This window comes from Oncorhynchus nerka, linkage group LG10, assembly GCF_034236695.1.
Source record: "Oncorhynchus nerka isolate Pitt River linkage group LG10, Oner_Uvic_2.0, whole genome shotgun sequence".
NCBI classification, from domain to species: Eukaryota; Metazoa; Chordata; class Actinopteri; order Salmoniformes; family Salmonidae; genus Oncorhynchus; species Oncorhynchus nerka.
In genome coordinates, this window is record NC_088405.1 from 24,183,267 (window position 1) to 24,207,509 (window position 24,243).

The following is a 24,243-nucleotide window of genomic DNA, read 5'->3' on the forward strand; positions in this document are numbered from 1 at the left end:
GGGGCAGAGTGAAAAGCCAGCAGCAGGCCGTGCAACACAACCCCTCTCCAAAACTACACATATTGGTTAGTAGAGTCCCTCCTGAGTATTTTACACCCCACTTTAACTGAAACAGGTAGAAAAGTTTTCAATCTACAGACCAATATCCTCAACATGTATGTCAACATTGTATTTTTTCATTATTGGTCTATTTTGAAAGACATATTTTTTAAATTTGCTTTCATAAATTACCTATAGCATTTTCTTGGCACAATTAAAGTGGCCATTGATTAAAATGCAATATAATTTGAATGCGTTATCCACATTGCAATGTTTTGGAATGCAGGCTTTTATTTTGAAGTTTTTATATTCCCATACTAAAATGACGTCAATGTTTGTGCTGCTACTGGAGTACAAGTGGCTGTGTGTGGGAGTTTCAGGAATAACGGGACACTAGCTGTCGAATCTTTATTCTTAAGTATTATGGCGTTTGTGGTCAAATTTTCGTGTGCGGTAGTTACTAGGTTGCTTTTCATTCTTATTTCACTCATCGGAGTTTGGAGAGTGACATTGGTTAAAGATGACAATATCTACTGGTTTATGACATTTCTCTTTCTACCTCTCGTTGTCGAAATGATAGTAACTTTGAAAAGAAGAAAGGGAAAAGATTATAAATGGTAAGATGTTGTTCATTTATTTAGTCTTCTGAGTAGGCTTCGTACACTATTTTGCACATCATCATACTGTGCGTAATTTGTCATGTGAAGGCTATCCAGATATTTTAATCCTAAAGACATAACAGACAAATTAACAAGATAAAGTGATAAATTATTTTTTTCTGGGGAAGAATCCAATTCATTATTTTTTTTACTGTACAACTGACTACATCCCCCTTCCCCCTCCCTAGAGAGTCCTTATCCAGCTGCTTATCCCATTGTGCTAATAAAATGTCCTGGGACAAATTAGGATAGGGTGGTACCCCTAGACTGAAGAATGACATGTCTGTCTGCCACATCTCCCTCTGAGAGAACACTTCCTGTGCTCCCAAAATAATATTTGATTGTTTTGTCAAACATTATGATAAAGTCATAAAGAGGATAAAGTGGTTAGGAATATTTTCATTCTGGCATGTGTTGGTTCTATTTGGTGTTAATTGTTTTACCACTGTGTTTTTTTGTTTGCACTTCACATTTTTTGTTGTAATTTTACATGCATTTTTTTTTTCTCACTGCGTTATCATTTTTATGCTATTCTGTGGGCATAAGATATAAAAAAATATATATCCACAGAATATTGACCATGATTTGTGGATCACTTTGGGTAGGTGTGTGAATCTCTAAAATGCATGTGAATGGAATAAAGAGTTCATAAATAAAGTTCCTTTTCTCCTCCAACCCGAGGTTCTCGCCAGCCATTATGTTGTTCCTTGTCAGTATCATTCCATCCATCTGGATTCTGGAACTACATCATCAGCATCACAACTCTAGTGACCTCCAGGTACAGAAAACAGAGAAGGAGAGAAATCCCACAACTCCATGTTCATGGTATGCATGACAGTTATCAAACATTTACTTACAACTTCATTTATCTAATTTCAGTGCAAGAAACTGGACTCATGGGAAAATGTGAGAAGCATGATTTCTCGGAACGAAACGGTGGGGAATTTAACGGTTCAAACCTATCTAAAGGTAAATACTGGAACTGGTTTTAATTTCTTGACTATTTTGCCTTTTACCCTTTTGTATATACGCTACATGACCAAACATGGGCCGGCAGGGTAGCCTAGTGGTTAGGGCATTGGACTAGTAACCGGAAAGTTGCAAGTTCAAACCCCCGAGCTGACAAGGTACAAATCTGTTGTTCTGCCCCTGAACAGGCAGTTAACCCACTGTTCCTAGGCCATCATTGAAAATAAGAATTTGTTCTTAACTGACTTGCCTAGTTAAATATATGTTGACTTGTTGGAAAGGTGTCATCCTGTGACGGTGCCACTTTGAAAATCACAGACCTCTTCAGTAAGGCCATTCTACTGCCAATGTTTGTCTATGGTGATCGCATGGCTGTGTGCTTGATTTTATACACCTGTCAGCAACGGGTGTGGCTGAAATAGCCAAAAACCACTAATTTGAATGGGTGTCCATATACTCTTGTATATATATATATATATATATATTCAGTGTATATTCTGACCATTCACTCAATATTTCATCATAGCATGAATCAAGTGACCAGAGTCTTATTACATTTATGTTGTTGACTGTATAATGGAAAGCCCCGTGTTTGTCATGATTTCTAACCAAATGTTTTTTGCCATTGTGCGTACCCAGAAATGCTTGTCTAGTGCAAATGTTTCCTTGCAATTAGGGCCAGGACCCTTGACCTTAATCGAGAAATAAACATGCAAATATTCAGAAGACAAGTCCTTATGAAATCTATTCAGAAGGCCTTTCTGCACAGATGTATTTGGGAATACACGGTCAACGAGGGTGACATCTAAGTATACTTTTCGTTATTAACATATAAGGTTATTTCTATGGCAGTGACATGGCTCTTAGGGGGTAATTAGCGGACTCTTCTTCCCTTCATATCCTGAGGCTTTCCAAAAGTACATTTTCTAGTGCTTATTATCTGTGGTTTGAACCTCTGTTCCTTCTCTTGACATTCAAGGGTCTTGACCAACTCTTGTCCACGGTTTGTCCCAACGACTGGATCCTGGCCCTCCATCAGGTCCTTCTAATCCTACTCATCATAGGGAAGTGGCTCCTCCCACTGGGGGGTGGGGTCACACGGGAGGAGCTCTCCCAGCTTCTGCTCATCTTCGTTGGCACAGCAGCTGACATCTTGGAGTTCACCAGTGAAACACTGTCTGATGTCAAGTAGGTGTCCGACCTTTCGATTGACTTTACTGACTGAGGCTAAAAGCTTGTCAGAGTATTTAAGAGCCTTTAGCAGATCCCAGTGTTCTCACATTAATCTGGTGACCTAACTGCCTTTAGTGGTGTGTTGAGTTTTTGACTCCATATAGACTTTTGTATCACAAGGAACGACAATACTGCAGTGCTACTTAAATATTTACTAGTTACACACTTACTAAGTTACTACTAAGTGCGCATGCAACGTTTTACTTACTAGTTACTAAATTGTAGCAGTAATGTAGTGGAATTCTCTCAAAATCACTCAGAGAATTCATCAATGTAAAATCCTAGAATGCACCTAAAAAACTAAAACCGTTAACAACAGTGGACATGCATTGACTTGTTGAGCTGTATGTTCCGTATTCCTCCCAGGGAAAACAGCCCTCAGCTGGTGTACATCATCTTGGCGGTGTGGACCTGGAGCATGTTACAGTTCCCTCTCCATCTGGCCGGTGGGTCTCTACATTTCATAATATTATTAATATCAGCAGTGAACTTAACTATCCTTGACTTTTGGCCAACAGACACAGGCTATCGGTATCTGTCTGAATGTTGAGGTTCGTATTCTTTAGGGTGAATTACAGATTTGATGTATTTTATATGCTGATGCCAATACTTTCATGGTGGATTTGAGGGTTCATTTTGAGTGGTACAGCCATATCATAGACAACATTGTGGATGTCACATCTTTGAAGGCAAACCTTTCCTTCTCTGTTGTAGACATAGACCTGCAGAGAGCCTCCCCCCATGGCCCCACCAGCTTTCTCAAGTTATCTGTTTGTAGCATGACTGTGGCCAGAAAATACTCTTGTCAGTGGAGTATTGATAATGTTTTAGGTAAACTCAATATGGGATCTGTTTAGACTTTGGCTAAACATTTGAAAGGAGGCAAACTAGCTCTATCGTGGCCATGTTGCTACATAAACAGTTGAGCAGATTTGTTTGCTATCACCATTTTTACTTCCTACACAAACTGCAATGATCTCACCATTGGTTAAAGCAAACTTTATTTAGTACAGTTGGAAACTCAGTTTTATCATCAGTATGGCTAAAATTGGAAAATGCAGCAACACATATGGACTCTTATATTGCGTACCGTACAGTGATTTGATCTGTCAGCTTTATAAACAGATTAAGGCTCACTTCTTCTTCGGTTCTTCATTGCTTGGCGGATGGATTAGGCTATTGACAGGCAAACTGCCAATAACCCAGACCTCCTGAAATCCATTATAGCCATGTGGCGAAACAATTCAGTGTTGAGGATCATAAAGAGTTCATTGCAGCCTCCCTTGTTCTCAGACCACACCTTATCTACTGAATTATTCACAACCTGAAATGATTTACCAGAAGCGGATATGTAACCATCCACTCAACACACATAATATTAAGAGGATGCACTTAGAATATGTAATTCTATATATCTACAATTAGCCTGTTGAAGACCTCAATGGAAAATACTTCAGGCCTTCAGCCCTAGTTTACAACAATATGTGAAAATAGTTTTTGAAACTCAACTCGCGTGTGTGTGTGTGTGTGTGTGTGTGTCCTTAGTGGTGAACTCAAAGCCAGAAAGTGAGGGTGAAGGCCAAGGCGATTCCCTCCTGACCAAGCACAGCACAGACATATGGAGCATCATTGAGAGCCTATTCATCCAGGATGGCCCTTTCCTTGTGGTCCGGCTCACCGTCATGACCTACTTTGATGTCTTTCACCAGATGTTGGTGTTCTTTACCATTAAAAACTTCCTGGTGGTCATCCTGAACTTCTACCGGCTGGCCGTCATATGCCAGAACTACAGACCTGTAGTCAGGTCCAGAAGCAGCAGTAACATCCCTGATTGTAGTAGGGTAGAGGTGGAGAGGAAGTATGGGGAGGGGAGGTTGGAGAGAGACATGGTTCCTGCCTCTGCTTTGGAGGAAGTTAATACAGAAAGTACCATTACGTAGTGCACTGTTTATACAATGCACAAGTTCAATATTGGACAGGATTTGTGAGTTCAAAAGCTGGAATTAATTATCTGACTTGACATTTCCATGCGTAAAGAGAAGGAGAGACAGAAACCGTTTAAAAGTCACAAGCATATATTCAATTTCAGCTCAGCTGATTTTCTACAGTATTTTAACATTTTTTGTAATGTTTTTACCCCTTTGACAAAAATGACATGGCTTAGAAGTTTACCCCCAAAGGTATGTGAAATAGAAAAAAAAAATTGTTAGCAAACAAAGAGTATGACTGAAAAGGTAGGCAGCCAAATGTAACTGTCCACAGCTGACAAAATCTACCCAATTTTGTTTTCCAATGGGTTGCTTTTGACGATGGGAAAAGGTGTGATTATGCAGTGGATTCGGAAAGTATTCAGACCCCTTCCCCTTTTCCACATTTTGTTACGTTACAGACTTATTCTAAAATTGATTAATTAAAATGTGCCTCATCAATCTACAAACAAAACCCCATAAGGACAAAGTGAAAACAGGTTTTTGGGAAATACCTTATTGACATAAGTATTCAGACCCTTTGCTATGAGACTCGAAATTGAGCTCAGGTGCCTCCTGTTTCCATTGATCATCCTTGAGATGTTTCTACAACATGATTGGAGTCCACCTGTGGTAAATTCAATTGATTGGTCATGATTTGGAAAGGCACACACCTGTCTATATAAGGTCCCACAATAGACAGTTCATGTCAGAGAAAAAACCAAGCCATGAGGTCAAAGGAATTGTCCATAGAGCTCAGAGACAGGATTGTGTCAAGGCACAGATCTGGGGAAGGGTACCAAAACATTTCTGCAGCATTGAAGGTACCCAAGGTACAATAGCCTTCATCATTCTTAAATGGAAGACGTTTGGAACCACCAAGACTGAGCAATCGGGAGGGAGGTGACCAAGAACCCGATGGTCACTCTGACAGTGCTCCAGAGTTCCTCTGTGGAGATGGGAGAACCTTCCAGAAGGACAACCATCTATGCAGCACTCCCCCAATCAAGCCTTTATTATAGAGTGGCCAGACGGAAGCTACTCCTCAGTAAAAGGGACATGATAGCCACTTGGAGTTTGTCAAAAGGAACCTAAAGGACTCTCAGACCATGAGAAACAAGATTCTCTGGTCTGATGAAACCATGCCAAGCTGAAGTAAACCTGGCACCATCCCTACAGTGAAGCATGGTGGTGGCTGCATCATGCTGTGGAGATGTTTTTCAGCGTCAGGAACTGGGAGACGAGTCAGGATCGAGGGAAAGATGAACAAACAAAGTACAAAGAGATCCTTGATGAAAACCTGGTCCAGAGTGCTCAGAACCTCAGTCTGGGGTGAAGGTTCACCTTCCAACAGGACAACAACACTAATCACACAACCAAGACAACACAGGAGTGGCTTCGGGACAAGTCTCTGAATGTCCTTGAGTGGCCAAGCCAGAGCCGGTCATGATCTCAATCGAATATCTCTAGAGAAACTTGAAAATAGCTGTGCAGCGACACTCCTCATCCAACCTGACAGAGCTTGAGAGGATCTGCTGAGAATGGGAGAAACTCCACAAATACAGCTGTGCCAAGCTTGTAGCGTCATACCCAAGAAGACTTTAATTGCTGCCAAAGGTGCTTCAACAAAGTACTGAGTAAAGGGTCTGAATACTTATGTAAATGTGATATTTCAGTTTTTTATTTTTAATACATTGGCAAAAAAATGCTAAAAACATGTTTTTCTTTGTCATTATGGGATATTGTGTGTAGATTGACGAGGGGGGAAAAAAACAATTTAATCCATTTTAGAATAAGGCTGTAACATAACAAAATTTGGAAAAAGTCAAGGGGTCTGAATCCTTTCCGAATGCGCTGTATGTTACTGTACTGTAATACGCCTGGTTGAATTGAGCTTAGAATTTCATAGGGGTGAAATGGCAGGCAGTTTCATTTGTATTTTCTTCGTTTAAATGTATTCATATTCTTTATTTCCATGCAGGTAGATGTTTTTTTGTATTTTACGTTATTTCAATCATTGAATAAAATGTATTCAGTGTTTTATTCAGTGAACATATTTTAGACTTGACCATTTGTACTATCTGGGTAGTCAACATACAGCAGATTTGGGAAGTCTTTATTGTTTGCATTCATTTTTAACAAATGCTGCAAATCAATTCAAAGTCAAGACCTTATCAATTAAGCCTCATTGTTGGGCATTGTTTCTGGGTGCTTGTAGGTGTCTGTCCCTATTCTTCCACATCACCTAAGAGCCTGTACGTTATTTATGATGAGGGATACCTGGAGAATGTCAGACCTCTCTGAAATAATAATGTATGGGCTAATAATTCAAACATAAACTGGACAGCAAAATGCATGCCTACTGTTTACCCTCAACCCTAGGACAGACCAGAGCATTAGATATGCAGTTTTAGAACTGTTTTTGTTTTTTAAGCATTACATCGCAAAGTAACCAGAAGGTTGTGGAGCTGGGACACCAGGTGGGTGCAATTCATTACCAGGTAGAACATAAACCCTATGAGGGCTGGAGCCTGCTGGTTAAGAGTTGAATACACATGGCCTATAGCATCGGGCACACATTGAGATATAATAAGCAACTTTGAGCAATATGACATTTAATTGATTACAAATTACACGACCCTCCCCCTCCTCTGACTCAAATTGAGAAAGCATGACATCCCCCATTTTCCTCTGGGTAACAATGTTGTACATTTCGACCACTCCCTAAATGGGGTCACAGCCTGGGTTATCTTTACATCACAGAATGACTGTACTCTCTCTATGGTGTCCTCAGTGAGAACATTGCAGTCAAACTAGGGGCTCTAATTCAATGCATATCACGGAAGTTCAGCGTTACAGCGTGATTGAAATTTAAAGGCAATGTTCTCGGCAAAGGCTGTATTTGTCAGCTCAATTGGAAATGATCTTAAAATATCTATCGCGCAATCTGTAACGCTTCTGGGTCTGAAGTCCAGATACTGTACGATAAATGTCACGTTGTAGATATCGCTTCACATTACATTCATGTTAACGGCTCTCGTCAGAATGTAGGTCAATGTATAAATGGCATTTTATTCTGGGTGAGGATGATTTATGAAAAACAAACTGAATATATTCAATAGAAATACATGATTCTATCCCTCATGCAGCAACCTTTTGTTTTTAAATTGAAAGCTGTTTTATTTTCAACACTTACCATTTATAAACAATGAGTGACAGGCCAAGAATACAAAAGACCAAGCATCTAGAATGCCACATAACAAATCAGTATTCATGTGAATTCACTTCACTCCCACTCAACTGTGCTTCTTTGTTGGATGTGCCTGCAGTTTAGCCCAATGCATGAAGGAAACGAAGAAAATACCTCTTCCTGCACAACAGTGATCAATTAGGCACAAGAAGGGGAGCGTTCCAGAAACAAATTCTGAGGAAAATCAGAGATTATTTTATAAAATTCCTACACTTCTCTAGGCATTGTCCGATAACCTGCCCAGTCATGCACAAAATGTGTATCTGGAAGAGACTATTTCATGTATCCTGATATCGGAATTACACTAGCATTACTTAACTAAATATGGTAGGATACAATGAGCTAGTCCACTTTAGAACATTGCTTAACCCATTGCAGTCAACATTCTGTATCATATTGTACAACAGCTGATGAAACACTGTAAAAGTGTGAAAAAAATGTGATCTGTGTTATTTTGCATGGATGGCGTTTTGGCTTGCCAGGTGACATCACCAGGTGGTATAAATTAATAGGCTAACAACAACTACAGTTCCAAACCGCTCTGCCAATAGAACAATTTCACGGCCGTGTCATGAAAAGTTGCACCAGAAAGGGGTTTACATTGAAGTGAATAGAGAATCCTCCAACCTCAAATGCAGCTGGTGTAAATTAACACTTAATTCGATGGTTATGGTCAACATCGCAGATGTCATCGGAGGATTGATTACCTAGCAAGTTAGCAAGCCAGCGAGGCAAGAAATCACTAACAGAGGTAGATAAACCCAGAAAAATAATATACTTGAACATACTGTAGCTATTGTCATCACTCACTTAAGTTTGTCAAGGTCCCGCAATCAGCATTCACTATCCTGCTAGTTTAGTGAGAATGCGTGCTTGTAAACAATATTGCTATAAACAGCTGGTTTTCAGGTTACATATGCCTCCTCCACTCAGAATATTGATTCACACTGGTTAATGCACCGCTTTGGTGCCCTTCCCCCTGAGAAATATCACATTTTTATAAACAATTACGGAAAAAAACTATTAGAGTAAGGCACTTGTCATCCAGAAACTATTTGATATTGAGAACTGGTACAATGGACATTTAATGTTATTAAAATCAAATGGTCATTTCCTAGTCACCAACGCATCCTTTTAACATAGCAGGAAGGGGAGGTTCCCCCTAGGGAAGACATCCACAACTGACCACCCTATTTACATTTGAGTCCTGTAGCAGATGCTTGCATACAGAGGGATTCATAGTAGCAATTGGGGTTAAGTGCATTGCTTAAGGGTACAGACAGATTTTTCACCAAGTCAGCTCATGGATTCGAACCAGCGACCTTTGGGTCACTGGCCCAACACTCTTAACCGCTAGGCTATATGCCGCCTCAATGGAGGACCATGTATGACATCAAGTAAAACCAGGCCGGATGCACACGGACTTAATTCCAGTTTGGGAATATATGCAACTGTCAAGAAAAGCATTACACAACTTTAAAACAAATGCAGTATAGGTTGGCCAACTAAAACTCACTCTAAAAAGGAATCTAACAGAGTCTCCTTCTACCAGCCAGACAAAATACTGTGTTGGAGGAACGGGTTAGTTTTTAAAATCCCAGTATAATACATTTTCTCACTCCAGCTCTTAAAACAAATGGTTTGGTACTGGTTTTAAACAAGTCTAGAGGAAGAATTATGTTAAAACCTGATACGGCATGCCTGGCAAAAAAAATACACTTGAAAGCATCAAACGACGCAGGAATCCTGCAACAGTAACAGTTATTATTCCCCAATAAAAGAAATTACAAACACACAACTTAAAAGTAACGGATCTAGAAAAGTGCACTTTATTGAAAATATACTACTTTTGAATGTAACCTTTAGTACGTGTCACTTTAGATCCAAACCGGTTTCGTTTTTTAAACGCTATTTACAGAATAATGATTAATATTACCGGTAGATAGAAAAAGGACAAACAAAGAAAAAAAACATACAAAAACAAAAAAAAGACGATCAATATGCTTCCATAATTGTACTATTTTTCAGGTCCTTTGAGTCGAGCTGTGTGGCGTTTACAACTTGACCGTGCTGGCAGGTAGAGTGGTTTTGTCCAGGTCGTCAAAGTATGGATGGCTCATTGCCTGTCTGGCAGAGATCCTCTTGGGTGGGTCATAGATTAGTGTTTTCTTTAAGAGAGGGAAAAAAAAGAAAAAAAATCACTTCATAACCTTCTACAGAAGGTAGGACATGGTCATATGTATCCTAAAGGCTACTGCTGGGCTGACGGAACAATAGGTCACGTCAATATCACTAATGCTACCCCCCCAAAAAAACACAACCAGCCGCTTGAAAAAGACATGTGAGCACAGGGCTTCTACAGCAACAATGTTTCAATCTAAATAAAAATCAAGGAGAATGGTGAAAGCTTACAGCGAGCAGATCAATGCCTTTCTTGTCCAGGTTCTTCACCATGGAAGACAGGTTCCCAGACTTCCACTTGGGGAATGTGTTCTTGTAGTCAGGCAGAGACTCAACCTCTGGCCAGATGTCATTGTTGGGAGTACCAAGGGTCCTGAAACAGGAGGAGACAACGATGCTTGATAAATACTTCACTCAAGCCAATGTGGTATGTCCATCATGGAGCAATTGTCTGTTGACTGTCAATAATTTGGGATGGCTTGTTGCTCACAACAGATCAAGCAAATGTCCTAATCTAGCATCAAACATTGATTAACCAACCTAGATATTGCTACTAGTAGGATTGGGTATATTACAGATGTGTATACTATTATGCAAATAGACCTGAAGATCCTGAAAAGCTGGTCTATCTCTGAGTCTCCGTGGAAAAGTGGTTTCTTTGTAGCCAACTCTGCAAAGATGGTCCCAATACTCCAGACATCCACAGGGGTGGAGTACCGTGGGGCCCCCAGCAGCACCTCAGGAGCCCTGTACCACAGTGTCACAACCTGGAGACAAAGACACAGTTAATGACCTTATTAACATGTGCATACACACCCCTTATGATAGCTTAACTTTACAATGCTATCTGCTAATTAGTGACGTGCAGCTGGCGGACAAGTAATTATTTTTGAACAACTTTTTAATGACTCGAGACTCCAAATACATTTTTCAGAGTAACTTGTTCGTTTCAGTTTTTTCGTTGGACCTGCTGGACACAATGAATTCTACAACTGGGTTAATATGGGCTCCTCCGCCTCAGTGGCTCCGGAGACATTGCTCCGACCAGCAAATGTCCATCATGCGCGCTAGGGAAATTAGATTATGATGCAGGCAGCATAGAGGAGAGAAACATATTTAGAACTGATAACTTATAGCATGGAGCAAAAATGTATGATATTAATTGATTATTGAATTTTAACTCGATGGACACAGCTTTGTAGAACCAAAATTCACAGCCTGCCTTTGCGCAACACTCGGTTAAAATCTATAATAATCTGATTGCGGACACAACTAGACCTCGTTTAAAAAAAGGTATCAGTAAACAATATGTTTTGTATGCCTAGCAATCACAAATGTACATTGTCTGAAGCAAAGATATACAAGTCTGTCACAAATGACAGGTCCAATAACAAGCCACCTATGGTGAACGAGAGGCTTGTAGAATCATGATTATATCTAGTTTTTTTGTTCATCCTTTGCCAGTAGGGGCTTCTGCGTGCTCTGGGTATTACTAAATCAAAATTGTATTTATTTAACTGACTTGCCTACTTAATTAAAGGTTAACAAATTCTTATTTACAATGACCGCCTACCCCGGCCAACACTGGGCCAATTGTGCGCTGCCCTATGGGACTCCCAATCATGGCCGGATGTGATACAGCCCAGATGAATGAAATGAGTCGAAAGATCTGTTATTTTGACAGAATGAGTTGAAAAGATCTGAGTCAGTAAAAATAGCCCAACTTCCCATCACTACTGAAATTGCTCTTTGGTAATGAACTACGTGGTGTTCTGGCTTACCTCGTGGGTATATACCCGGACTGGCACCCCGAAAGCCCTGGCCAACCCAAAGTCTGCCAGCTTGATCACTCCCTTGTTGTCAATCAGCAGGTTCTGAGGTTTCAGGTCTCTGTGGAGGACCCTTCTACAGTGGCAGAACAGGATGCCTTCCAAGATCTGGTACAGATAGCTCTGGATGGATGGGAGATTGCAACAGAGGGTTAAAATGAACCTACGAGCAAGAAAACAATTTGTTTAGTCTGACAACTTGGACTAAAACACTAAGTTGGTATACCGTAAAACTTTCAATGAATAGCCTGGGCATTTATTTGCTTCAATCACTGAGCACAACCGGTACCTATTTCAACAGTAGCGTGCAGTCTGAGTGAAAGCCCAATTTGTCAAGCCTGTACTAAAAGCAAAGTCGGAGGCCCTACGGTCACTTAGTGTTGTTCCATCTCCTTCGCTTTCACCCTAATCATTTTGTGAGAATATCAGAACTGTGTCCATGGTAACCCCGTAAACAATTCATTTTGACTCTGTGTTTATTTGCCGAATGTGTGCAGATACCCGGCTATTAAAAGGGTCAGGTGGCTATTTGAGACTTTGCGTTTAATTGAAGTTTCACAGTACTCAGTAGTATTAAGAGCAGATCGTGAAAAAAAAAGGACATCAAAACAGGGTTGTGTGCCTCATGACTGTCATGCCCTCAGTGGGGCCCATACCTTCACAAGCATGGGGTCCATGTACTGGCCCGAGGGGATAGAGTCTAGGTATTTCTTCAGGTCCATGGACAGGAACTCAAAGATGAGGTACAGTCTGGACTCCTGCATCAGCACATCTAGAAGCCTGTTTGGAAACAAAACACATGGGAAACAAACAGGCTATTTATTTACAGTTGAAGTCAGAAGTCTACATACACTTAGGTTGGAGTCATTAAAACTGGTTTTTCAACCACTCCACAAATGTCTTATTAACAAACTATAGTTTTGGCAAGTCGGGTAGGACACAAGTAATTTCCCCAACAATTGTTTACACAGATGATTTCACTGTATCACAATTCCAGTGGGTCAGAAGTTAACATACACTAAGTTGACCGACATTAAACAGCTTGGAAAATTCCAGAAAATGATGTCATGGCTTTAGAATCTTCTGATAGGCTAATTGACATCGCTTGAGTCAATTGGAGGTGTACCTGTGGATGCATTTCAATTCCTACCTTCAAGCCCGCTTGGCTTGACATCATGGGAAACTCAAAAGAAATCAGCCAAGACCTCCGAAAAACAATTGTAGACCTCCACAAGTCTGGTTCATCCTTGAGAGCAATTTCCAAATGCCTGAGGGTACCACGTTCATCTGTACAAACAATAGTACACACGTATAAACACCAGGGGACCACGCAGCCGTCATACCGCTCAGGATGGAGACGCGTCGCCTAGAGATGAATGTACTTTGGTGCGAAATGTGCAAATCAATCCCAGAACAGCAAAGGACCTTGTGAAGATGCTGGAGGAAACAGGTACAAAATAACCTATATCCACAGTAAAACGAGTCCTATATCGACATAACCTAAGTCCCCTCAGAAAGGAAGAAGCCACTGCTCCAAAACCTCCATAAAAAAGACAGACTGCGGTTTGCAACTGCACACGGGGACAAAAAAAACATACTTTTTGGGGTAATATCCTCTGGTCTGATGAAACAAAAATAGAACTGTTTGGTCATAATGACCAGCGTTATGTTTAGAGGAAAAAGGGGAAGCTTGCAAGCTGAAGAACACCATCCTAACCGTGAAGTACGGGGGTCGCAGCATCAGTCCCTCCTGCTTTGCTGCAGGAGGGACTGGCGCACTTCACAAAATAGATGGCAACATGAGGAAGGAAAGGTATGTGGATATATTGAAGCTACATCTCCAGACAGGAAGTTAAAGCTTGGTCGCAAATGGGTCTTCCAAAGGGACAATGACCCCAAGCATACTTCCAAAGTTGTGGCAAAGTTCCTTAAGAACAACAAAGTCAAGGTATTGGAGTGGCCATCACAAAGCCCTGACCTCAATTCCATAGAAAATGTGTGGGCAGAACTGAAAAAACATATGAGCAAGGAGGCCTACAAACATGACTCTGTTACACCAGCTCTGTCAAGAGAAATGGGCCAAAATACACCAAACTTATTGTGGGAAACTTGTGGAAGGCTAACCAAAACATTTGACCCAAGTTAAACAATTTAAAGGCAATGCTACCAAATACGAATTGAGTGTATGTAAACTTCTGACCCACTGGGAATGTGATGAAAGAAATAAAGCTGAAATAAATCTATTATTCTGACATTTCACATACTTAAAATAAAGTGGTGATCCTACCTGAACTAAGATAGGCGATTTTTACTAGGATTAAATGTCAGGAATTGTGAAGAACAGTTTAAATATATTTGGCTAAGGTGTATGTAAACTTCCTACTTCAACTGTATGTATACACTAGACAGATAAATATGATATGACAAATACTAGACTTGATCTGGCCTTTTTTGGCATAACGATGTCTAAGTTTTGAACTGATAAGACAAACCACATGTTTACTTCTCTTGCTGCCTGACTACTGTAAACACTTTAAGAACCCCACAGACACAAACAGACTGTTACATACTGTACAACATTAGGGTGCGCTAGCTCTTTGAGAAGAGAGATCTCTCTAACAGCAGTGCTTGGCACTCCCTCCTCCTCACTCTCCAGACGGATCTTCTTCATTGCCACCACCTGGCCTGTCGTCTTGTGTCTGCCTTTATACACAACCCCATAGGTACCTGGAAATCACAGGCACAACTCATTCTTTACTATGGTGTGTAGCAAGTAATTGACGTGATGAATAAGGTATAGTGAATAGGTTGTCATAACTAAAGGAAGACAATCAAATGACATGCACATAAGTCTAACTAGAGTTGACTCCGAGTGGAGTTTTGGGGAAAACAAACGAAAGCTTCTTTTTTTAAACGAACCAAAGTTATACATAACTTACCCTCTCCGATTTTCTCTATTTTCACGTAATCGTCCATTGTTCCCTGAAAAAAAAACAGATAAGGTTTGCTACAAAACAAACCAATTATGCCATTTCAAATGAACGACAAGTCAAAAATAGCAAACTGTTTGTTTTTGTTAACACGTTTCATAGCTAACGTTAGTGCTAACTGTCCATCTTAAAAGTGATAGGAAATTAAGCAATACGTTCAGCGATTGTAAAAAAAACAGATCTAGCTAACGCGTTAGCTGGCTAATTTAACTAACGTCACCGTAGCTAGCTAGACAACTGAACTAGATAGACATTTCATTAACTAGCATCATTATTCGATAGCAAAAACTAAACAGTAAAACCATGCATTACTTTGTGACGTGACACCTTTAGTAATAATTTTAAATATCCTTGTTTTTACATGCTGTGCAAATGTTTCCTCAATGCAAGCGAGTTAACTAGCTAAATTGTAAATGGCATGATGACAACTGCTACAATACATTCGACCAAACAAACCTTGTAGCTAAAAATGTGACACATACATATATAGCTACCTTCCAATATCGTTGTGTAACTTGACTGTAGCTAAGTTAACTAGCTGGGTGGAAAATGAGTGTGGCTCTCTTGCAGTCAGCTACGTTTACAGTACTGAAGTGGGTGCATTCTTTTCGAATTGGCCGCGGCGCTTCAGGCTTTCAAAACCAAGCAATCACGTCGCTCGCTGTCTTTCAAAAGCACCAATCGGGAGGAGTCCAGCTCGAAGCGGGATTTTATGGTTTTAAAGCGCGGTGGTGTCGGGAAATGTTTATGGATGAATAAATAATTAGGATTTTTTTTTAGGGGAATGTACCTTCATTTGCCTGATTATTGAAAGAACTTGTTAGCAAAACAGTTTTCACTCAAAAGCATTTTGTCAGACATTTAAAAAATAAAAATTCCATATGGGTTCAACTTAAAATCGTTTGAAATGTAGATTGGTTACCAGTATATTCATTAATTGTTTAAAAATATATATAATAATCAACCCTGGTCAAAGTAAAATCAAATATTTTTTTATAAATAACCTCACTATTCTATTAGTGGTAATAGGCTACAACAGCGTTTCCCAAACTAGGTCATTCCACATAATATTTTCAGTAGAGGACATGTTGGTTCACTGGTCACATGTATTTAGAGCACACAGATGACCCGGAAGTAGGCATACTAGGGATGCACAGGTATGAAGAGCACAGAAATAATTTTATGCTCTGGGATGCTTTTATGGAATTTTTACTATGTTACTATGTTTATATCTTTGCTGCTAATAAATGAACAAAAGACCCAACCAAACAGCTACTTGCATTTATGAACATTTGCAGATTGAAATTCCGTGCTAGAGTGGCTATAGGAGCTTTTGACTAGGTAGCCACTGCAATACCAATTAAATTCCCCCTGAGCTCTTTTGGGTTGACCCTTTTTAGACTATGCACCCTTTTCAAGTAGTCAAACCTATGGGTCAAACACCCGGGGCCATGTCCTAACTTGTCAAAAATGCCTGGCTTCAGGAAGTTTAACAGTCAACAAATGGAGAGAGAAAAATGTGACCTGAGTTTCCCCCCATATTTTGAATAATTATTAATCTCTTACAATGACACAAAATGTGAACAATTACATGAAAATAACACTCCATCTGCAAATAAATTTTGTTATGCATTTTAGAACGAAGGAAAACATCTTAGAGTTAATTACAAAAGAAGATGAATAAAGGAGTTCAACAGAGCATAAATTATTGTTGCTTTTGGGGTTACATTAATTATGCATAGTGAAGTGCTTTCTAATAACTCATTATGCAAAATGCTCAAGGATAAAACATTAGCTAATGATTAAAACACTCCACACTCAGCCGTATGAATAATGGAGATTAATCTTCTGGCTGGGAGCATAGTTAGGAAAGTTCACAGTGGAACGTAAATGATTGTCACTGGTTACCACAGCCACAAAGTCATAAACCCCACCATGTTGTATTTGTAGAATTGATCTTCTTAAAATCCGTTTTTTTTGCCTAACCATAAATTAAGACCAAAAGGTACATTTTTGTTTTCAGGAATTTGTACGATTTAGCCAATTTCGACTATGACTGTGCTATCTAGTGGAAACAAACATCACATCTGTGTACTCATCAATTGTTCCAGTGACTTTCAAAGTATAAACAACAAGATGGAAATTCAATCAGCAGCATTAGTAGGGTAGTGATCAATTACTTCCAATTATCTGCTTGTTTCTTTATGTAATATGCAGTATTCCTAACCATTGATATAGGTTTCAATGTGTCATGTTTCAGTGGGGATATGTCATATTTCTCACATTCGATGATAACTATCTTATAGGAGGGAAGGACCAAGTATAGCTTATAGGCTAGTGGCCAATCCTCAAAAAGCACAACCATGTTTTTCCATATCTCGAAGGTCTCCCATATATGAAATGGATGTTTGTATAACAATATTTTACTGCAAAAGTGGTTCAATTGATAGATATTTTTGGCACACTCCATTAACTCAAAACGTGCACAATGATGACTGGCTGGAAGGGGGTGGGCAACCTAAGCTCATGTAACACAATATTGTAACCTCTGATATTGCTCAAATGTAGAATACAAGTAGTCAGTTGTCTGCCCTACATACACATACAAACATTAGGATATCTTAATGCACCTTGGAAATGTAGACCTGTAAAAACATCGATACAATAGTTAGAAATACCAACTATGAATATTTATGATGAATGTAAACTTCACTTTTTGGTAGCTGTTCAATAGACAACTTTCCAAGTCAAATTTGCTCTCAATAAGTGCTGTATGGTCCTGCCTGACAAAAATGCATACATTTATTCAACTAGTGTGCCCAAAGACAGAATAACACAATCAAAATGAACAAGGGCTACTTATATGCAGGCTAAGGTGTTTGAGTGCAATCATGTTGGCCATATTGGATTCAGGATCAAATTGATTAACACCAACAGTCTTTAACCTCCATCAAATGTTATTATGGCAGCCATATTTGATTTTGGACAACATATTAGATTTGAGGCAAAATATGAAGAGATTTTATGATTGCCCCTTTGCCTTTATTGCAAGACTAGGGGCTAAAGATACAAAATCCTTCAAAGAACCATGGACCCCAAAACATTTCATTTCGATGTCTGAGCGAACCGTGTACCGTTCATTCAATCAATATCCCAACTTAAACAATGAAGACAGATAATCATTTTTACTGCATTAATACATTTTTCTAATGTCATCCACAATATTTAATTAATGAATAGAGACGTATGGGCGTTGAGAGGAAGGGCTGCAACTGGATACGTGTGCTAGTGGTTTTCAAAGTAAAAGCTGTGTAACCATCTGACTATACCTGACCATCACTCCAGCTAGTTAGCTTTCGCCGGGTTAGTTATTCCCACTGGGAATGTATAGTTATAATAAGGACCACTAACAAGTGGGAGGAGGTCAGCTTATAGGGAGGAGGTCTAGGTCCAAAAGTTCTAGGTCCAAACAGTGTCTACCCTCGAGCCATAAGACTCCTGAATAGCTAATAAAGGGCTAGCCAGACACCTCTTTTACGCTGCTGCTGCTCTGTTTATTATCTATGCATGGTCACTTTAACTTTACATACATGTACATATTACCTTGACTAATTACCTCGACTAACCGGTGCCCCCACACATTGACTCTGTACCGGTACCCCCGCTATATAGCCTCACTATTGTTATTTTACTGCTGCTGTTTAATTATTTGTTGCTTTCTAGTTTTTACTTACAGTTGAAGTTGGAAGTTTACATACACCTTAGACAAATACATGTAAACTCAGTTTTTCCACAATTCCTGACACTTAATCTTAGTAAAAATTCCCTGTGTTAGGTCAGTTTGGATCACCACTTTATTTTAAGAATGTGAAATGTCAGAAAAGTAATAGAGAGAATTATTTATTTCAGCTTTTATTTCTTTCATCACATTCCCAGTGGGTCAGAAGTTTACATACACTCAATTAGTATTTGGTAGCATTGCCTTTAAATTGTTTAACTTGGGTCAAACGTTTTGGGTAGCCTTCAACAAGCTTCCCACAATTAGTGGGTGAATTTTGGCCCATCCCTCCTGACAGAGATGGTGTAACTCAGTCAGGTTTGTAGGCCTCCTTGCTCGCACACATTTTTTCAGTTCTGCCCACAGGATTGAGGTCAGGGCTTTGTGATGGCCACTCCAATACCTTGACTTTGTTATCCTTAAGCCATTTTGCCACAACTTTGGAAGTATGCTTGGGGTCATTGTCCATTTGGAAGGCCCATTTGCAATGAAGCTTTAACTTCCTGACTGATGTCTTGAGATGTTGCTTCAATATATCCACATACTTTTCCTACCTCATGATGCCATCTATTTTGTGAAGTGCACCAGTCCCTCCTGCAGCAAAGCACCCCCACAACATGATGCTGCCACCCCCGTGCTTCACGGTTGGGATGGTGGTCTTTGGCTTGCAAGCCTCCCCCTTTTTCCTCCAAACATAACGCTGGTCATTATGGCCAAAGAGTTCTATTTTTGTTTCATCAGACCAGAGGACATTTCTCCAAAAAGTATGATCTTTGACCCCATGTGCAGTTGCAAACCCTAGTCTGGCTTTTTAATGGCGGTTTTGGAGCAGTGGCTTCTTCCTTGCTGAGTGTCCTTTCAGGTTATGTAGATATAGGACCTGTTTTACTGTGGAAATAGATACTTTTGTACCTGTTTCCTCCAGCATCTTCACAAGGTCCTTTGCTGGTGTTCTGGGATGATTTGCACATTTCGCACCAAAGTACGTTCATCTCTAAGAGACAGAACGCGTCTCCTTCCTGAGCGGTATGATGGCTGCGTGGTCCCATGGTGTTTATATACTTGCGTACTATTGTTTGTACAGGTGAACGTGGTACCTTCAGGCGTTTGGAAATTGCTCCCAAGGATGAACCATACTTTTTTTCTGAGGTCTTGGCTGATTTCTTTTGATTTTCCCATGATGTCAAGCAAAGAGACACTGAGTTTGAAGGTAGACCTTGAAATGCATCCACAGGTACACCTCCAATTGACTCAAATTATGTCAATTAGCCCATCAGAAGCTTCTAAAGCCATGACATAATTTTTTTGAATTTTCCAAGCTGTTTAAAGGCACAGTCAATTTAATGTATTTAAACTTCTGACCCACTGGAATTGTGAAACAGTGAATTATAAGTGAAATAATCTGTCTGTAAACAATTGTTGGAAAAATGACTTGTGTCATGCACAAAGTAGAAGTCCTAACCGACTTGCCAAAACTACAGTTTGTTAACAATACATTTGTGGAGTGGTTGAAAAACGAGTTGTAATGACTCCAACATAAGTGTATGTAAACTTCCGAATTCAACTGTATCTATTTTTTACTTAACACTTATTTTTCTTAACTGCATTGTTGGTTAAGGGCTTGTAAGTTAGCATTTCACTACACCTGTTGTATTCGGAGCATGTAACACATAAAATTTGATTTGATTTGATATTGACCCCACGCACAGTGAGGAGGAGGGTTTAAGAGGCCAAAAAATCTCCAAGCATCACAGCTGGATAATTGCAGATGTTAGTTGTGTCTTGTGGTTAGAAAGTCTCCAAAACTACGATCAGACGCCACCAACATAACCACAAGTTATTTGGGAGAGTTGCCATAAAAAAGCCTTTGATGTCATCAAACTACAAACTCAAGCTCCTACAGTTTGCCAAAAGCTACTGGAACTTTCAATGGAACCGGGTTCTATGGTCAGATGAGACCAAAATAGAGCTTTTTTAGAAACAAACACCAGAGGTGGGTTCGGCATAGACAGAAAGATATCTATGCAGAAAAGTACCTCATCCCCACTGTGTCACGCCCTGGTCTAAGTATTTTGTGTTTTTATTCATGTATTGGGTCAGGCCAGGGTGTGGCATGGAGTTTTTGTATTGTGGTGTGTTTTGTCTGGGGGTTTTGGTGTGTAGGTTAGTGGGATTGTAGCTTAGTGGGGTGTTCTAGGAAAGTCTATGGCTGTCTGGAGTGGTTCTCAATCAGAGGCAGGTGTTTATCGTTGTCTCTGATTGGGAACCATATTTAGGCAGCCATATTCTTTGGTTGTATTGTGGGTGATTGTCCTTAGTGTCCTTGTTCCTGTCTATGTTAGGTTACACAAGTATAGGCTGTTTCGGTTTTCTTTACGTTTATTGTTTTTGTAAGTATTTGTATTTAGATTCGTGTTACGTTTGTTTATTAAAACATGGATCGCAATATACTCGCTGCATTTTGGTCCGACTCTCCTTCACCACACCTAGAAAACCGTTACACACTGTGAAGTATGGTGGTGGATCTTTGATGTTGTGAGGCTGTTTTTCTTCCAAAGCCCCTGGACAACTTGTTAGGATACATGGTATCATGGACACCATCAAGTACTATCAGATATTAAAACAAAACCCGTGGTTGGATCTTCCAGAAGGACAATGATCCAAATCACACCTCAAAATCAACACAAAAATGTTTTCACAGAATCAAGGTTTTGCCATGGCCATCCCAGTCCCCTGACCTAAACCCCATAGAAAACCTGTGGGATGAGCTGAAGAGGAGAGTCCACAAACATGGACCTTGGAATCTTTAGGATCTGGAGAGATCACTTGCCGTGTGTTCTCCAACCTCATTACGCATTATAGGAGAATACTCAGTTGTTATCTTGGAAAAGGGAGCACAAAGTACTGAACATATGAATTAATTTTTCCATTTTTTTTGTTCAACTTTAAAGGTTTGATTTTTGTATATATTTTGAATGAAAGACCAAGAGGATAAACAATAAAGAAAACATTTTCACAGCCGTTTTGCTCATATTTACCAAGGGTGCCAATATTAGTGGAGGGCACTGTAGACAGGTGTGTGCCTTTCCAAATCATGTCCAATCAATTGAATTTACCACAGGTGGACTCCAATCAAGCTGTAGAAACATCTCAAGGATGAAAGATGGAAACAGGATGCACCTGAGCTCAATTTCACGTCTCATAGCTATGGGTCTGAATACTTATGTAAATAAGGTATCTGTTTTTTATTTTGAATACAATGCAAAAATGTATAAAAACCTGTTTTTGCTTTGTCATTATGAGGTATTGTGTGTGGATTGATGAGGATTTTATTTTATTTGTAACATAACAAAATGTGGAAAAAGTCAAGCGGTCTGAATACTTTCCGAATGCACTGTACATACCCTCTAACAGAGAACATCAGAAAATACACAGAAATAAAGCTTGTTATATTCTCTGTGCAGACTTTAAGCTTTTCTATGTGGAAATTATGAATGTGTGTGTGTCTGTGTGTGTCATCCATGGCTATGGATGTTACCTGTAGGAGGTGGTCTACCTGCTGCAGCAGCTCCATGTCTATGGATGTTACCTGTAGGAGGTGGTCTCTCTGCTGCAGCAGCTCCATGTCTATGGATGTTACCTGTAGGAGGTAGTCTACCTGCTGCAGCAGCTCCATGTCTATGGATGTTACCTGTAGGAGGTGGTCTACCTGCTGCAGCAGCTCCATGTCTATGGATGTTACCTGTAGGAGGTGGTCTCTCTGCTGCAGCAGCTCCATGTCTATGGATGTTACCTGTAGGAGGTGGTCTACCTGCTGCAGCAGCTCCATGTCTATGGATGTTACCTGTAGGAGGTGGTCTCTCTGCTGCAGCAGCTCCATGTCTATGGATGTTACCTATTGGAGGTGGTCTACCTGCTGCAGCAGCTCCATGTCTATGGATGTTACCTGTAGGAGGTGGTCTCTCTGCTGCAGCAGCTCCATGTCTATGGATGTTACCTGTAGGAGGTGGTCTACCTGCTGCAGCAGCTCCATGTCTATGGATGTTACCTTTAGGAGGTGGTCTACCTGCTGCAGCAGCTCCATGTCTATAGATGTTACCTGTAGGAGGTGGTCTCTCTGCTGCAGCAGCTCCATGTCTATGGATATTACCTGTAGGAAGTGGTCTACCTGCTGCAGCAGCTCCATGTCTATGGATATTACCTGTAGGAAGTGGTCTACCTGCTGCAGCAGCTCCATGTCTATGGATATTACCCGTAGGAAGGAGTCTACCTGCTGCAGCAGCTCCATGTCTATGGATATTACCTGTAGGAGGTGGTCTCTCTGCTGCAGCAGCTCCATGTCTATGGATATTACCTGTAGGAGGTGGTCTCTCTGCTGCAGCAGCTCCATGTCTATGGATATTACCCGTAGGAGGTGGTCTCTCTGCTGCAGCAGCTCCATGTCTATGGATGTTACCTGTAGGAGGTGGTCTACCTGCTGCAGCAGCTCCATGTCTATGGATGTCACCTGTAGGAGGTGGTCTACCTGCTGCAGCAGCTCCATGTCTATGGATGTTACCTTTAGGAGGTGGTCTACCTGCTGCAGCAGCTCCATGTCTATGGATGTTACCTGTAGGAGGTGGTCTCTCTGCTGCTATGGATATTACCTGTAGGAGGTGGTCTACCTGCTGCAGCAGCTCCATGTCTATGGATATTACCTGTAGGAAGTGGTCTACCTGCTGCAGCAGCTCCATGTCTATGGATATTACCTGTAGGAAGTGGTCTACCTGCTGCAGCAGGGAAGGCAGGGAAGGGCAGCAGTGTTGTGCCAGCCTATATGTCACTGAGTGCCAACACTGCCAGCTTCAATCTCACCCAGTCGTGCAGGTGTAGTGGTGGCCATACGCAGGCATGCGCAGTATGTCCACCTACAGTAATTCTCTACAGATATACTCACCTATACTAACTAATTGCCATTGTGAATGATTGAATGATTGGATGATTGAACATCCATCTTAATTCCTTTAATCTCTGCCATTATTAGGTGGAGGGAAGGTCCAGCTATAGCTAGCTACCGACACCATAAAGACAATTGCTGATAATGAATTAGTTCTTACCTGGTGGCAGAGAGATGGTTATGGTCAAAACTTGGTACAGTATGTCAAGCCGTGTTAGCTGGGGCTGGATAGGCTTGAACGATCCTTGGACAGTGTGTATATATATATATATATATATATATATATATATATATATATGTACACACACGCACACGCACACACACACACACACACAGTTACACACAGTTACACATTTTTCCTAAATGCTTTAAGATATCATAATGTTGTTTGTTTCTGTTTGTAGGGCAGTCA

At 40.3% G+C, this 24,243-nt stretch overlaps 2 protein-coding genes across 4 annotated transcripts; one reads left to right on the forward strand and one right to left on the reverse strand.

Annotated features, from left to right (window-relative positions):
* The first annotated feature begins 412 nt into the window (after positions 1-412).
* Positions 413-6,919, forward strand: LOC115136324 (transmembrane protein 26-like). Its single transcript, XM_029671910.2, has 6 exons — positions 413-656; positions 1,380-1,476; positions 1,578-1,667; positions 2,647-2,855; positions 3,267-3,346; positions 4,446-6,919. The coding sequence occupies exons 1-6, from the start codon at positions 463-465 to the stop codon at positions 4,838-4,840; spliced, it is 1,065 nt and encodes a 354-aa protein (XP_029527770.1). The 5' UTR covers positions 413-462; the 3' UTR covers positions 4,841-6,919.
* Positions 6,920-9,916: 2,997 nt separating this feature from the next.
* LOC115135037 (cyclin-dependent kinase 1) lies at positions 9,917-15,782 on the reverse strand. 3 transcript variants are annotated; one of them, XM_029669233.2, is made up of 8 exons: positions 15,574-15,782; positions 15,067-15,109; positions 14,698-14,854; positions 12,784-12,907; positions 12,080-12,250; positions 10,902-11,065; positions 10,530-10,671; positions 9,917-10,285 (listed from the first exon to the last, which is right to left on the reverse strand). In XM_029669233.2, exons 1-8 carry the CDS (start codon positions 15,595-15,597, stop codon positions 10,172-10,174), a joined length of 939 nt encoding a protein of 312 aa, XP_029525093.2. In that variant the 5' UTR covers positions 15,598-15,782; the 3' UTR covers positions 9,917-10,171. The 3 variants fall into 3 exon arrangements, with proteins under 3 accessions (XP_029525093.2, XP_029525094.1, XP_029525095.1); XM_029669234.2 differs by having other exon boundaries at positions 15,612-15,781; XM_029669235.1 differs by having other exon boundaries at positions 15,600-15,781.
* Between the last annotated feature and the right edge of the window lie 8,461 nt (positions 15,783-24,243).